The sequence below is a fragment of the Labrus mixtus genome, chromosome 23 (genome assembly GCF_963584025.1).
Source record: "Labrus mixtus chromosome 23, fLabMix1.1, whole genome shotgun sequence".
In the NCBI taxonomy this organism is placed as follows: domain Eukaryota; kingdom Metazoa; phylum Chordata; class Actinopteri; order Labriformes; family Labridae; genus Labrus; species Labrus mixtus.
Window position 1 is genome coordinate 14,713,807 of NC_083634.1, and position 15,169 is coordinate 14,728,975.

At 39.6% G+C, this 15,169-nt stretch overlaps 1 protein-coding gene across 2 annotated transcripts; it reads left to right on the forward strand.

Annotated features, from left to right (window-relative positions):
- Positions 1 to 434: 434 nt before the first annotated feature.
- Positions 435 to 14,410, forward strand: paip2b (poly(A) binding protein interacting protein 2B). 2 transcript variants are annotated; one of them, XM_061030790.1, is made up of 4 exons: positions 435 to 695; positions 8,084 to 8,250; positions 10,595 to 10,777; positions 12,261 to 14,410. In XM_061030790.1, exons 2-4 carry the CDS (start codon positions 8,095 to 8,097, stop codon positions 12,315 to 12,317), a joined length of 396 nt encoding a protein of 131 aa, XP_060886773.1. In that variant the 5' UTR covers positions 435 to 695; positions 8,084 to 8,094; the 3' UTR covers positions 12,318 to 14,410. The 2 variants fall into 2 exon arrangements, with proteins under 2 accessions (XP_060886773.1, XP_060886772.1); XM_061030789.1 differs by lacking the exon at positions 435 to 695 and adding an exon at positions 3,351 to 3,512.
- The last annotated feature ends 759 nt before the right edge of the window (positions 14,411 to 15,169 follow it).

Genomic DNA, 15,169 nt, shown 5'->3' on the forward strand with positions numbered 1-15,169 from the left:
GGTTTCAGGTTGTGATGTGACTTTCAGTATAACAAAATTATATTAGAAAGGCACATGTCTGTTGATTAAAGGGTCATTTGTTCACTTGCTGTCATTGTAAGCTTTTCTTAATACAGTCGAGATGTTGGTTGCAAACTGACATGTTAAATAATTAGGCTACATCTGCTGTAGCTGTCCCCTTTTAAAGCCATTGCAAGCATTAAAGTGGAGCTTTGACTGTCAGAGGAAGGTCAGAACTAGTTAATAAAGCCATGTCAAATATTAACCGGCCACATTGATCAGGAGAAAAAAAAAGGGGCAGTGGGAAAAACGGGTTATATTTTGTTTACTTACGTGAATAAGGAGCTTGGGCGGGGCGTGTTTTCATCTGGACCAATAGCGTAGCCGGGAGGAGTTGACTGACGTGGCAACTAACAAATGAGCGACGAGTGCAGCTGGACAAACGCTACACGACACAACGTTTTTTCCCCCCTCGACGTCTGGGGCAGAGAAACTGTGGATTTATCCGGGTTTTTTTTGGACAACGACGCGAAAAAAACTTGCATTAGGGACACTTCTCCGACTAGGGCATTGGAGATTTCCGCGAGAACAAGTTTACAGGGTCGTTTTCTGGTGACATTCTGGGACCGGAAAAGAGCTGTTTCCCCCCAGACAGCTGGTTTGTGGATTCCCCCATTTGCGCCTGAAGTTGAGTGGTGAGTGTTGTTATTGGTGCACTAAAGGGGGAAGCTTGCTGCAAGCTATATCTCAGTAAAAGAAATAAGAAGACGAATCAAAAAAGCAAAATGTTAACTAAGATGCATTCACTTTTGCAGTTTTAGTCTCTAAAGCCCATTTCACAATAACTTGCATCACTTTCACGACTACCTAACACTATTTTTGTTTCACCAGCCAAGTCCTCAAATTGCAGCAAAAACATTGGGAAGAGCTACAAATAGACATAGCCTATGCTGACAAAAGAATGCATTAAACTACTTTAAAGTCTTCTGCATGACAAACACATGAACTGTGACTGAGGGGAGAAGGCTATATGCACATTAGGTTAAATTAAATATAAGGCCTACAGTGTGAAAAGCTAAAAGTAACCTTCGCATTGATTTGGTCACTATAGCCTTGCAGTTTTATAGTTAATCGTTTTATTTAGTACGTCTCGCAGGTCAAAGTTAATTAAAGTACGACTGGTTTGAATGTGAGTTATTAATTGACAAAAGTTCACTTATTTCCGAAGCCACGCAGGCATTTATGTTTTGGTAGACAGCAGTGAGTGCAGCTGCTGTGGCGGGGCTGGAGGGATGTTTGTTCACAGGCTGCATTCAAGTACCCATCGTGAGCCACGATTTTCGAGTGTTGTTGTGACGTGTAGTATTGAAAATATTAAATTAATCGACAACTTCATTGGAATTCTAATTACAGTCTAATTATGGTCTAAAGTAATGTAAATGTGTGTGTTTTTTCCCCCCTAGGCCTAGTATTTGATGATGTAAAAAGCTGCCCTTGTAGCCTAATGTAAAACAGATGATTCTACTCAATTGCCAGTTTATTATGTAGCCTACGCCTAACAAAAACTTAAGTTGACTAACACAGAAAACCTTACAATTAATCTAGGAGCTGGCTAAGAGAAGCTCATTTGTAAGGTAATTTTGAAAATGGTGCTGGATACTGCTGGACTGTATCGTGTGGTGATGTAAGTTATTTTCAATATTTGAAGTACACTTATTTTTATAATCAAGTTGATCAATTTAAAAAATATTTCTCTGAACAAAGTAAAAAAAATTAATAGAAAATAACAGTCTTGTTAACTTAACTAGTTTTGTAATTCATTTTGCTCTGGTGGCTTGGTGTTTGGGTTGCCCTCCCCTTAAAGAGGCTGTAGTCCTCCAAGCAGGTGTGACCGCTGACCTGTTTCCCCAGCAAAGGCATAGCAAGCCCCAGAATAAACGTTTTTCCTCAACAGAAAATAATCTAGGATCGTTTTCTTCAGAACAGAAATGAAGTAAATGATTGGAATTATCTTTGGTGCTTAGAGCTTATCTCTTAGACTCTTGAGATGCATCATTGGTTAGGCCTACATCATGTATTATCAGCCTCCATAGTGATTAGGAATAGAAATGCTGGTGGGATATAACCAGATGTCGTGTTGTAGCTACTTGCTACCAGCTGTATTGATTCTGTTTTGAAAACACGAGGCCAAACATTGTGCTGTATTTTTAAAACCAGAACTTTAAAAAAAAAAACAGTAGGTTCCTTCTTATTAAAGTATAAATATAACCTCACGATTCATGTCGCTGTGACCGATATTGGATTAAAAAAAAAACTTTGGTTAAATATGTGTTTATCAACCCCTCTCACCCCCTGCATGACACTGTGGGGGCCCTGAGCAGCTCCTTCAGACACCCACCCTGCAAGACAGAGTGCAGGTCGTTCATCCCATCTGCCGTCAGACTGTTTAATCAGACTCTTTAACAGCATTACCACTCATATCAATAATGCTACACACTGTGTGTGTTTTTAATTTTAATAACAATAACTCTTTCCACAAGTGGAAGTGGAAATACCTTGTATTATATTGTATTTTTTCACCCTTTTATTTAACGGATGTAACTATGTTTGATTTTTAACTTCTTAGGATAGGATAAAAACTTTATTGATTTGGGCGTTACAGCAGCACAGACAAGAAAGCTCAAAAATACACATTAAACAGAATAGATAAGAAAAATAAAAATAAAAACAGGGGGTATATACAGTACAAAATGAATGATGAAGTTAACTGGGGGGAATTGAGAATTGAGACAGTATTTGCAGAGAATGACAAGATAAAGTGACAAGTGATTAAAGTGACTTGATATGATAAAATAGCAGCAAGTAATTAAACAGCAGAGAAGAGAGGCAGTGATGTACCACAGTAATGCAGAGTGCAGTTATATAATATAATATAATATAGTGCAATATGAATATAGTGTAATATAATGAAATGTTATATAATATAGACTAATATAATAAAATATATAGAATGTACAGTATATATGTATTGATGCTTATTATTATTATTAATAATAATAATAATAATAATAATAGAATGTTAGTTATGATAATAATGAAGCAGGTCATGTGGGTAGTGTTTTATGGGGGTGAAGTTTTGTGTCTTGTTATTTTTAATAATTATATTCCTGCTTCCTGTTTTCTAGAGCTGTTGTAACACAAAAATTTCCCTCAATAAAGTTTATCTTTATCGTTACCTTTATTATTGAGAGGACCTGGAAAAATGAAGCACGTTAATAATTCCGACGTTCTTGAAAGAGCCTGAACGCACACCCAGGCCACGTGACCGACCCAGCTCTCTAACGTTAGCAAGGTGGCTAACAGGATTTAGCTAGCCTGAGCTACGTTGCATCGCAGCACGGAGTAATAATCCTCAGTGGAGAGAAACGACGGACGCGCAGTCTTCGCTGTGTAGTTGCAATAACTTTGAGTAACGCTACACTTCAAAGTGAACACCGAGAGCACAATGCCAGGTAAATCACACTTTTTTTAAAGACGTTTTAAAAATGTGACGGTTCTCCCTTTTTTTTTTTTGAGTGGTGTTGTGTTGACCTGCTTCACTGATGCTGCCATGCTGTAGCAGCGTGCTAGCTACTTTGTTTGGCCCTCGACCATCCAAACGGGAACGCAGTTTGACCTCGGCGCGGTGTTTCTGTGTAATAATAGCGACCAGTATCGTTTTTATTACGTGTGCATTGTTCGAATCCGAGCGATTATCACGCCGAAAGAGGTGCCGACTTTCCCGAAATGGCACTTTTCCGCTACTACCCTTTGTTGTTGCTGGGATAGCGTTCACCTTAGGCCCGTTAATTGACAGCGCAGCTATGGAGCTAGCCACTTAGCATCACCATCCAGCCCTTTTTTACCAACTTTTCCAGGTAGGCCTGGACACCTGGTTTAGCAGGTTAGCTCTGAAGACACTACGACACGGCTACTGTTACACACTGTTACCTTACATAATCTGTTATGTAGCTGGTTTTTATGTAAAACAGCTTCCACACACAGTAAATAACGGGATCCTTCTTTTTTTTATTTGCTTATATATAAAACAGCAAATCCATCCTGCTGCTTTTTCCACGTGTGGACTTTTAAATCTGTTGTGTATTTTCATGCTGCTTCCACCTCCTGTATTAGTAATTATCTAATCAATTAGATCAATTAATGCACCTATAGAGGTAACTTGATACATGAAGGCTGCAACATAAACAACATTTAGACATTTAATAGAATCATTTTGCAATTTTTCAAGTCTGTAAAATGTCATTTTTTTATGCCCATAGCTACAACAGAGTGTGTTTTTGTTTTAAATTTGACTTTGAGGATAAATCACATACTGAGATTGTTGCAGATCTTTAATTCTGTAATAAGATTAAGATAAGATATACTTTATTCATCCCAGCAGAGAAATTTAGGTGTTCCAGCAGCCAGCATACAAACACACAACACACATGTGTATATATATATATATATATATATATGTGTATGTATATCTAACCCTAACCCAAACACATATATACATACAAACACACAACACAACACATATATACATACAAACACACAACACATATATACATACAAACACACAACACATATATACATACAAACACACAACACATATATACATACAAACACACAACACATATATACATACAAACACACAACACAACACATATATACATACAAACACACAACACAACACATATATACATACAAACAACACAACATATATATATACAATATATGTATGTATATCTAACCCAAACACACAACACATATATACATACAAACACACAACACATATATACATACAAACACACAACACATATATACATACAAACACACAACACAACACATATATATATATATATATACAATATATGTATGTATATCTAACCCAAACACACAACACATATCTACATACAAACACACATATACATATATATATATATATATACACATACATATCCCACCCATACAAAAAACATGAGACCACAATACATAGCCAGGGTAAAAAAGTGGTATGGATGGTCCATGTGCATAAGTAGCTGTTACTCATAGATAACAGTACAAAATACTAGCTCTGATAGATAAATAAAGAATTATTATAAAAAAAGCAGTCAAGTGTGCAAATATACAGTTTGATATATGCAGCTCAGGCTAAAGTTTAAATGTCTTCTGTCCTTACTTAAAGGGGAGTCGTTATAAAGTGCAAGTATTTTAAAATTTAGTTTCAAATCTAAAAAAAATACACGGTGATAAAGTTGTGATCACAGAGGTAAGCAGGTTTACAACAAGATGCAAGTGTGTTTCCAAAACAAACACATTAGAAAAAAACAGTTTGCAAATGTAAACAAATATGTCGAAATACAAATCAATAAGGTGCAAATTAAATGTGCACAATAACCCAATTCAATGTCCATAAAATGATTTCACATTTAAGATAAGATGTACTTTATTCATCCCAGCAGGGAAATTTAGGTGTTCCAGCAGCCCACACACACACACACACACACACAGAGACACACTGTTCTCTCAGACATCCATCAAAGCTTGATCCAAAGGGGACTAGACTTGGTTGAAGCAGTGTTACACATTATTTTTCAAATGTAAATGTCATCCTGTTTCCTTTTAGGGTCGTGTATTTCCTTTGCAACATGTTTAAATGTATCTTTTATTAAACCCACACGTCATACACATTCAATATGAAGTCTTTAGCTAAGACATGAATATGAAACTCACAAAGGATTTGCAGTAAATAAATACATTCTCAATGAAGCAAAATCAACATTCACATTTGACTTCTGTATAAAGAAAGACTTCATGTGAGCCTGGAGATAATCAAAACTTTGAGGGATCGGTTATCAGGAACTTCCTGTCAGTAATAGTCAACATCCGCTGCAACTAGAAAACAACTGAGTGTTTGAACACAACATAAGGCCACTTGACTTATCCAATCACATAGCAATCCTACTGCTAAACAGTTTTTATTTTTACCTTTCCTCCTCTGTTCATCATCCTTTAATAACCACATCAAATCCCACTCTGCTCGCAGGCATGGAGGATGCTAGACTGATTACTAAATTTTACATGGTGACCAACACAGGGTTACGCAATATGAATATGTCCACGTGCTAAATGCAGTACATAATGGTTCAGCGCTTTTCCTGATTCATAATGGTTCACCCAGCACACATTCTTCGGTCGCTCTAGCAGAGGCGTGCTAAAGTGACTCGCAGCTGTTACGGAATCGATTATCAGGGCGGGGGACTCGAGAATGCTAGTTTTTGTCTTCCTCCTTTTTAAGGAAGTCTGTCTTATTTTCTTACTGGGATTGGTTTTTCCAGTTTTTTTTAAAAATCTATAGAATGTTTGAAAATAGTCAGAGAGTCCTCTCACTCGCTCTCAAGTTGCTTGTTTTGTCCAACCAAAGCAGCAACTCCGCCCTTTTAGAGAAAACAGCCCAGAAATGTATTAAAAATATACTAATAACAGCCATTTATGGTCTAACTTCTATGCACTTTTAACTTTACCTTTTACTCTTCGGTATCTTGGATAAACAGTAGTCTGCTTTTGTCCAAAAAACCAAAATCAGAGCCGTGATTAGAATGTTTTATTATGCTGACCAGACAAGCAGACACATGTCACATTAGTCCCACTAAGCTGCGTAGATTATGCATGTTTGTTTGAACTCCTGTGAAGGACAGAGTGTCTCGACTATCACTGCGTACACTGAACTACAATCAGACTCGGTTCACAAGTGTTGATTTTGTAACTTTCGACACAGACAGAAGCAGCAGGAGCGAGCAGGCGTCATTGTAACATAATGTCTTGGATTTTGAAAATCCGGTGGGAAAAAGCTGCTCGTAGTCGAGCCCTCGCAAGTGAGACATTGCAATGGTGTGTCTGTATCAGGCTGACCCTTTGCCTGTGCACACAGATTGGTTGAGATCATCGTTTTTTTTTCCTTCTCATCCCACCGAGAGCCTGCAGTTGAATCATGACTAGTCTGTTGGAGCTGGCTGGCAGTCTGATGATTATGTCATTATGGTTGGCATTTATCATCAGAGCAGGAGTCTGTGTCTGTTGCAGAAGGAGGGATGATCCTTTTTTCACAGTTAAATGTGATATACTTATGATGTGCTGTCTTTTGATGTTATCAATTTCTGCTAGAAGATCTAAACTACCTTTTAAACATAGAGTAATAAAAAATATAATCACAGTCGGGGATACAGCTCGTCCTAAAATGAGGGTGAACCTTGTGTTGGCTTTTACCCACAGGCGCAGAGTTGGCATGCGTTCGGTTGGACAGGAAGCTGCCAAACACCGGCGCTTAGCTTGTGCTAGCATGCAGTGTAGGTACAAGTAGTAAACGTACACACTGCGTCCTGCAGTGAGCGTGCACTTCCGGGGATGATGAGTCCAGGAGGAGGAGGAGGAGGAGGAGCCTAGTTTGAATGTTGATTCTACAAGCTCCAACAAACAATGCTACTGGCTCTACCTTTAAGGATCCCATATTCTCCTCATTGTCCCCTTTTCATGTTGTTCAAATGGAATACCAGAAAGAAAAACGAAAACCATGACCAAAAAAACAATACAACACAATGTATTGTTACACTACTAGTAAATCAAGAGTTGTTTTTCATGGTTAATAATAGGCGCTATCAGGCCGCAGGAACTTTTTCATAGTTCTAGGTACTGTTGGAACCCTCCTCCTTTTTTATTTGTCTTGCACCACAGGAACTATGAACTATTGAAATCAGAGGAAATTGAAGACTGGATCATTCCCAGATGTGTTTTTTTATTTTGTATTTATTTGACTGCATATGAGCAGTGAGACTTGATGAAGACTTTTCCTCTCCTAGAAGCAGGAGTGAATAACCAACTCTCTTTTTATTGACTAAGCAAATCCATTTGCCGTATCCACACCTACACTACTTTGCTGCAGTTTAATTGGACGTTATTGTGACGTGCCAAAAATGTTCCTGTATTCACTTCTTCACCAGTTGTCTAACTGTCACTCTCATGGAATTGTTTCTCTGGGCAGAGCCGGCTGAGATGAGTGGTCCAGAAGTGGCCAAGACTCCGGGAGGTGGAGCACCGGGCAAGGAGGGAAAGGAGCCAGTGGCCAATGGGCACGCAGGAGAGGGCAACGATGCCAACCCATTCGCTGAATACATGTGGATGGAGAATGAAGAGGAGTATAACAGACAGGTATGTGCTCACACTACACGTCTTACAGACAGGGCTGCAACTAACCATTGTTCTAATAATCTTTTATGAGAGATTCATCATATATAAGTATATAAAAAAAATCATTTGTTTTACGCCGTCACAATAAGGACCATCATCAGTTTAACCTAGAGAAACCAGATCATGTTTTTTTCACTAGATGTTCTCAGATAAAACACAAATCAGGTTTGACTTTCGTAATAGCAGATATAAAAAAGACAGAAGGTATTCTTATGAGAGATGAAGACATCATCAGCTAATCAAGCCTATAGCCTCAAACGTCAGCCTACCCGCCGTACATGTGGTGAAGAAGATATATCTCCCTTTAAGATCGTCTTTTTATTCTGCATGATTAATCTCAAAACAAAAGTGTCATACACAATTTTAACCAAATTATTTGAACACAACTCACTCTTACTTGTTGATTATTTGGAACAGATTTTAGTGAGTGATGAGTGAGGCTCCTGTTTGTTTTTACCATCTTTGCAGTGAACAGCGTGTGTGTAATCTGATTTACAGAGACACTGCAGCACAGAGAGATCAGTTTTATCAAAACAACTTTAAGAATCAAGTATTAAAAACATCTGACTAGATGCATTCAGCATCTTAATACCATCCCCTCTTTCTATTAGATCTCATCTGTCTTTCCATAGTGTCATGGCCGACTCAAGGCCACTGACGGATGACGGGAGGAGACGAGGAGTTACTCTCATAAATATGTTTATTTTCACCCAAGTGAAACGCATCAATTGAACAAACATTGTAAGATGTGGAAGTCAGTAAATCAGTTGTGTCTAAGTGTGTATGCACAAGTGAGTGATGTGTCGGGTGGAAAGTCAAACAAAATGATACAGTAGCATGGCTAAATAGTCTCGCTCTCGCTCTCTCTCTCGTTTTCGTCCCCCACAATGAGGAAGTGAGTCCTGCTCTCATGGATTAGGTACACAGGGCCCAGGTGTTGCCAATCCAAGACGACTCAGCACCTGAAACTCACAGACAGAAAAAAACAAGCAAACAAAGAACCGGCAGGGTCGTCACTATAGTAACCACAAGATGTCCCGTCATTTTTCCTTCTTCCTTTAGACTAAATGTTAGCTTAGATAATGCAGCTCTTTATTCTAACCCAAAAACAAACTCCTGGTTTTGTCTGTCTCGATATCAGAATATTTATTAGACATGGATAAAAAAAAAGAGTGTTCTGTGTTAATGCCAGTCACAGTGTTATGGAAACAGTGTCTGACATGTTTAGTGTGACACTGTTAGATGCCCCATTAGAACATATTTGGTCTTTCTTCATCAGATATGGTGGCCTGATATGTGTGCACATACAGAGAATTAGACAAAGCCATCAGTGTGTCTACACAGAGGTGGAGGAACAAAGACATCAAGCCTTGTAAGGCCATATTGACATTATGCAACTACCACAACGTTACAAGTCAAATATCTGTACCTGCCTCTAAGATCTACTGCCACCCATAGATGAGTAAAGTCCTGTCCTGTTGTGTTCTGTTTGTTTGGTTCCGATGGGCCCTCAGGGATCTGTTATTTGATTCTGTGCCTTTAATTGAGAATAGTCAATAGATAAAGGACAAAGGATCCCCTGGCAGACCACCAGCCTCCCCCTTTTCCTGCCGTATAAATTTAATTCCATATGTCCCCGAATTAAACCTGCAGCGGTGCATTTGATTAAACTCTGCCCTCGCTCAACACACAATGATCGCTCTCCTGTTTTGTCAGCTCTACCATTTAATGCTGATTTGCTCTCCCCTCAACCCTCTTTAACTTTTTTTTTTTTTTTCATGCCAGCTTGACTGGGGCTCACTACTGCGGTTCACTCTGTTAAATAAAAACTACTCAGACTCACATAGGAGCAAAAATAAATCTGATTCAGGTTGTCTTTGGGTGCAGTATGAACCGATGATCGATAACCATTCACAGTTTAACAGGCGTGTTAACATATTTACAAACCGCCTCCCTTCTCTGGTCAAAACAAACAAAGACAATTCCTTACTGGAATCTAAACTTAAGGGGGGCAGACTGACTGCTGTGTTGTTGTCAGAGAATCCAGCACTTCAACATAGCATGTTTCCTTCATGTCTGATGATAGAGTAAGGTCATTTTATGATTTAGTTACCTCAAGTCTTTCACTCTCCCATGGCTCGATGGCACCTTATTGCCAAGAAAATGTGTATTTGATAAACCTTCCAACAACCTTAATGCAAACAATCTGACAAATTAGCCTTTCCAATCCCGCCCCCTCGATCTTGTTCTGTCCCCACAATGTTTGCCCTCTGTCTCATCTACCTGTCTTTCATTCTCTCCTCAGGTGGAAGAGGAGCTGTTGGAGCAAGAGTTTTTGGAGCGCTGCTTCCAGGAAATGCTGGAGGAAGAGGACCAGGATTGGTTCATTCCTTCGCGTGACCTCAACAACCAGGGGGTGGGGCAGCTGCAGCAGCAGCTCAATGGTCTGTCAGTCAACGATCACCACGGCAACCTGGAGGAAGTGGCGGTGAGTCAGAGATGCATACATCAGATTTTTCTTACCCACGAGGATATCAGTTTGTGTTCAGCTTGACCTCAGCTATCAGATTTTAAACATGACCGCCCTGAGCCGTCTTGGCTCTTTTGTTCAGTTTAAGGTTTTCAAATTGTTCGATATTTGATGGTTTTTGAGACCACAAGTTTTCATTCCATTCATTTGGAAAGTACCCAAGCTTAGAAAAAAAAAAAAACTACAGTCATTTCAACCCGGAGTTACCATGAGAGAGGAGCAGCCATAATGAAAACAGAGCTGCGAAACTGAGAAAGAACATGTTACTTGCAGTTTGTTTCTCAGCTGTTAGACTCTAAATGACCTTAGAACAAGTCTGCACCTTTGGGAATTCCTGCAGTAAGGTGCTGGAATTCATTTACACTTCAGTAGCACTTCATCCTGTCGCTGTGCGTGACTCTGCTCCACCCTCGTTCAGACCTGCAGCTCTGAGAAAGCCCCCACAAAGCAGACCGTTCTCATTCACAGGATGGCAAATTAGATGTTTAGACAAGTGCCTTTGGGATCTCATAAAGGTGAAACAATTTACTTTATCGTCTGAGACAGACAGACAGACAACAGAGCAGAGAGAGGGATGTCACCTGCTGGCTGCAGTTTAATTTAGTCCAATCTTTAGTCTGTAAGTTATGAGCTCTGCGCCTCTGCATTATGACTGACAGCCAGGAGTGTATAAAGACATCAACAGAATAACACAACCTAAATATACAGAGGACGGGGTCTGTGCTGATAGTGACATGACCACACACTTCTTCTGGATAGTGTGAAAACTGGGTTTAAATACTTAAAAATGGGTCTTTCCTTTTTCAGCTTATTATGACTTTGAGCAGTATTTAAAACGAGTGGGGGTGTGCTCTTTGGATTTTATTTACCATCACTGTGTACATGTTGGTTATTAAAAACAAGAAATGTTTTGGTTCTGTTTTTGTTGCCTTCTTATTGAAACAGGCATTGATTTAGAATCAGTTTTTTACTTGTATCATATCAAAGTTTCCCAACTCTAGTTCATTATCCACGCTGGAAACATACTCCAAAGTAACGTAACAAGTGTCCGTTAACCGACAGCTAACACCACAGAAGTGTTTTCTAAGGGTTAAAGGATGAGGACATTATATATTTCACATTTTAAAAAATGGGATTTAAACAGCTACACAGGACATTTCCAGTGGTAGGACCCCAGACCCCCACTTGTATGTCCCCTGTGCTGTGTGGCCATAGTGCGTCTCACTGAATGAAAACAAAGTATTTACCTGGATTTAGCTTACGATGCAGCTGTTGTGACATTTAAAGGTAAACTGTCGGTTCATATTTGTGCAGTTCAAATGTTGACGTGTTCTGTGCCCACATGCACTCTGTACTGTTTCCTGCTGTGTTTTTACTCTTGCCCTGATCCTGGGTTCACAGAATTAACTTCTTACTGTCTCTGTTCTTCTCTTTTCTGCAGAGGAAGAGCATCTTGAATCCTGAGGCGAAGGAGTTTGTCCCGGGGAAGAAATACTAGGAGTCCCCCTCACCCCCATGGAGCCTCCACACGCGCACAAACACACGCATACACCTGTCCTCACATACTCTCAGAGACTCTTGCGGCCCAGACCGCACACACACTGATTCTTACGCACACACGCATGCACACACACATCTACACACTTGAAGTCAGTGGCGTGCTGGCAGGCCCAGTTGGGGGGTGGGGGGATTTCTTTTTTTTCTTTTCTTTTTGTTTCTTTAATCTTTTTATTTCCTGTTTGTTTCTTGTAAACTAAGGGACATTGGGAACAGGGGTGGGGGATGGGTGTAATACTAGCAACGCCCTACTGCGGGCGCTAGCTCATCATCGCATTTCAGATGACATTGTTGACGTTTACAGAATACGCAGAAGTCATTGACGTCCCCTTAGATCTGCGGCAGCTACCAAGGAGCGATGCCAGAAAAAAACTTCAACCCAAAATATTTAAAAAAAAAAAAAAATATGTCACATACTTGTACATTTGTTTGCTGTTAAATTAAATTAAATCACAGGAGCAGTAAATCGAGGGGTTCCACGACAGAGAGGTTAGAGAACGACAAACATTTCAGGGGACTTCATGGGTTTCTGCCGCTGCTCTGTATAGTCATTACAGCAAGTCAACAGTTTGCCGATGATGATGTCATAAGCTTCTATGACATCACAGCTCCAGTGCATCTAGAAATGCTGGTTCCTATTTTTATGTGCAGAGGCTCCGTTTCAAACCAAATACAGACCCGACCCCCCCCCCCTCACGCTAGATTTTAGTGAGCTGAATGGACATTGACAGCTGTAATCATGGCTTAGAAATTATTTTTCCAGTTTGTGTGGAAGTCCATGTTTATTTTTGTCCAGCTTCTTTGGAAAGAAGCACGAGTTTCCAATCCTTCGTCAAGTGAAGTGAAGTCAAGCAAGAAAAATCCTTACGGTAGAGGGAAGGTCAGAGCATTTTGAACCTTTTTTACGAAAACTCAGTTGTCATCTTTTTTTCGTTTGGTATGGCTTCATCCTTAAGTTCAGTTTGTGGGGTGCAGCGAACGACCTTGTTAAAGGGGAGTATTTGGTGTGGAACAATGCCACTGCCTCTTTCTGCCGGGAAAACTTGGTTTTGTCCAGCATCAGATCAAGTGTCCATATCCAAATCAGGTTTTCAAGTATCCTCTCCTCTTCTATTTGTTTTTTTCTTTTTGGTAAAGTTTTGAGGACGAGGCATTTGTGTCTCTACTGGGTACAGTAACCTGTGGTGTCCATTCAATCCTGAATGCAGGAGGAAATGTTAGTAGGTAATATTGCCTCAGCCATTCAAAATAAAGCAGTATCAAATGGCTGACAGTATGGCTTCCTTGCTTTCCTCTTTTTGTAGGTTGACGTCTTTTGAGGAAGTTCCTCTTTTAAACCATAAATCGTTGTGGTATGGCTTTCCTAGAAGCATCGCCCCATGGTGCAAAGTATATCCTCCGTTAAATTGTGAGCCACTAGGAAAACATTGTATATGTGAAGATGTCTTTTAGGAAACTCGGATTCAAACCAACAACTATCAAGTAATCTTTTCTAGTTCTCAGCCAACTTGGCCTAAAAATACAGAGGCAGTATTGTCACAAGAGAAAATCTTGTGATGTGAACGTTCTTATTCATGCCACTGTTTCTATGTGGTATTGACAATAATGTTTTTTGTATTTCACTGCAGCAGCATTAAGGAGACACTTGTGCACCTGAATTAAGGTGGTCCGAAAGGTTAAAGCACTTTTTCTGGCTTTAATGAGGCTTTTTCCAGTTTGGGTTTTTTTTGGTCAGCATGGGGGCCCAAGTGTGTTCTTAAAGTGAGCAGTAGAAACAGTCAAATGTTGGGTCAAATTGAACTTCCTCACGCAGTGCTGGAACACAGATGTTGAATGGCACCCTGGTGAAGCCATTAGGAATGTCCGCCAGGTGGATTGTACAACATGAAATCATTTTTGGTGATTCGTTTAGATGAGTTAGATGACAGAAGCCGTAAAAAAAAAGAAGAAAAAAAAGGTCCAGAAGACACAGAGTATGAATTTCATTACAAACAAAAATAATGAAAAAAGATGAATAAAGATGTTAAAGACAAATGCCCTTGTTAGTCTTGTCATATTTTTATTACACACTGAACAAAAACCTTCATTAACCCATGTGCACTGCTATGTGAGTATACAAGTGGCCGGACACCAAATTAAAGGGCCAGTGACCCAATTTCTCCAGTCATCTCCAATTTACCACAATAAGAGACCTCAGTCTTAACTATACGCAGCATGAAACTTAAAAAAAATCCTCCAGTTTTGTGACAACATCTATTCATGCTGGAAAGACAGGATATGAACACAGAATTTTTCCTAGTAATCACATCACATCAGAAACAACCATGACAGGGCGCCGATAGCGAAGCAGTTACGCTGACCTCGGCCCTTCGCTGCATGTCAACCTACACTCTTCGCTGCATGTCAACCTACACTCTTTGCTGCATGTCAACCTACACTCTCTCCTCTTATCATTTCCTGTCTCTCTTCAGCAAAAAGCCTCCAAAATATCTTTTAAAAAAAACAACTTTAAAATGAATTGTCTGCTTGCAAACAATATGTGTTCTCTGTTTTTCTGTCTATGTCTAATTAGCATCAACACCATCCTCAGTACCGTCATGTGTAGGTGTTCATGAGAGCTGGGACACTAAAAAAAAGGCTGGAAAAGGACGCTGCATAATAAATGGAGTTTGGTAATTCACGCCACCACTGTGAAACTACAGAGAAGAGTCTAGCTTGTGACTTAGGGCTCTGTTGATGGTAGAGATAAGGAGGAGTCGGTTTTGTTGATGTTTTGTAAACAGGTTTTTGGAT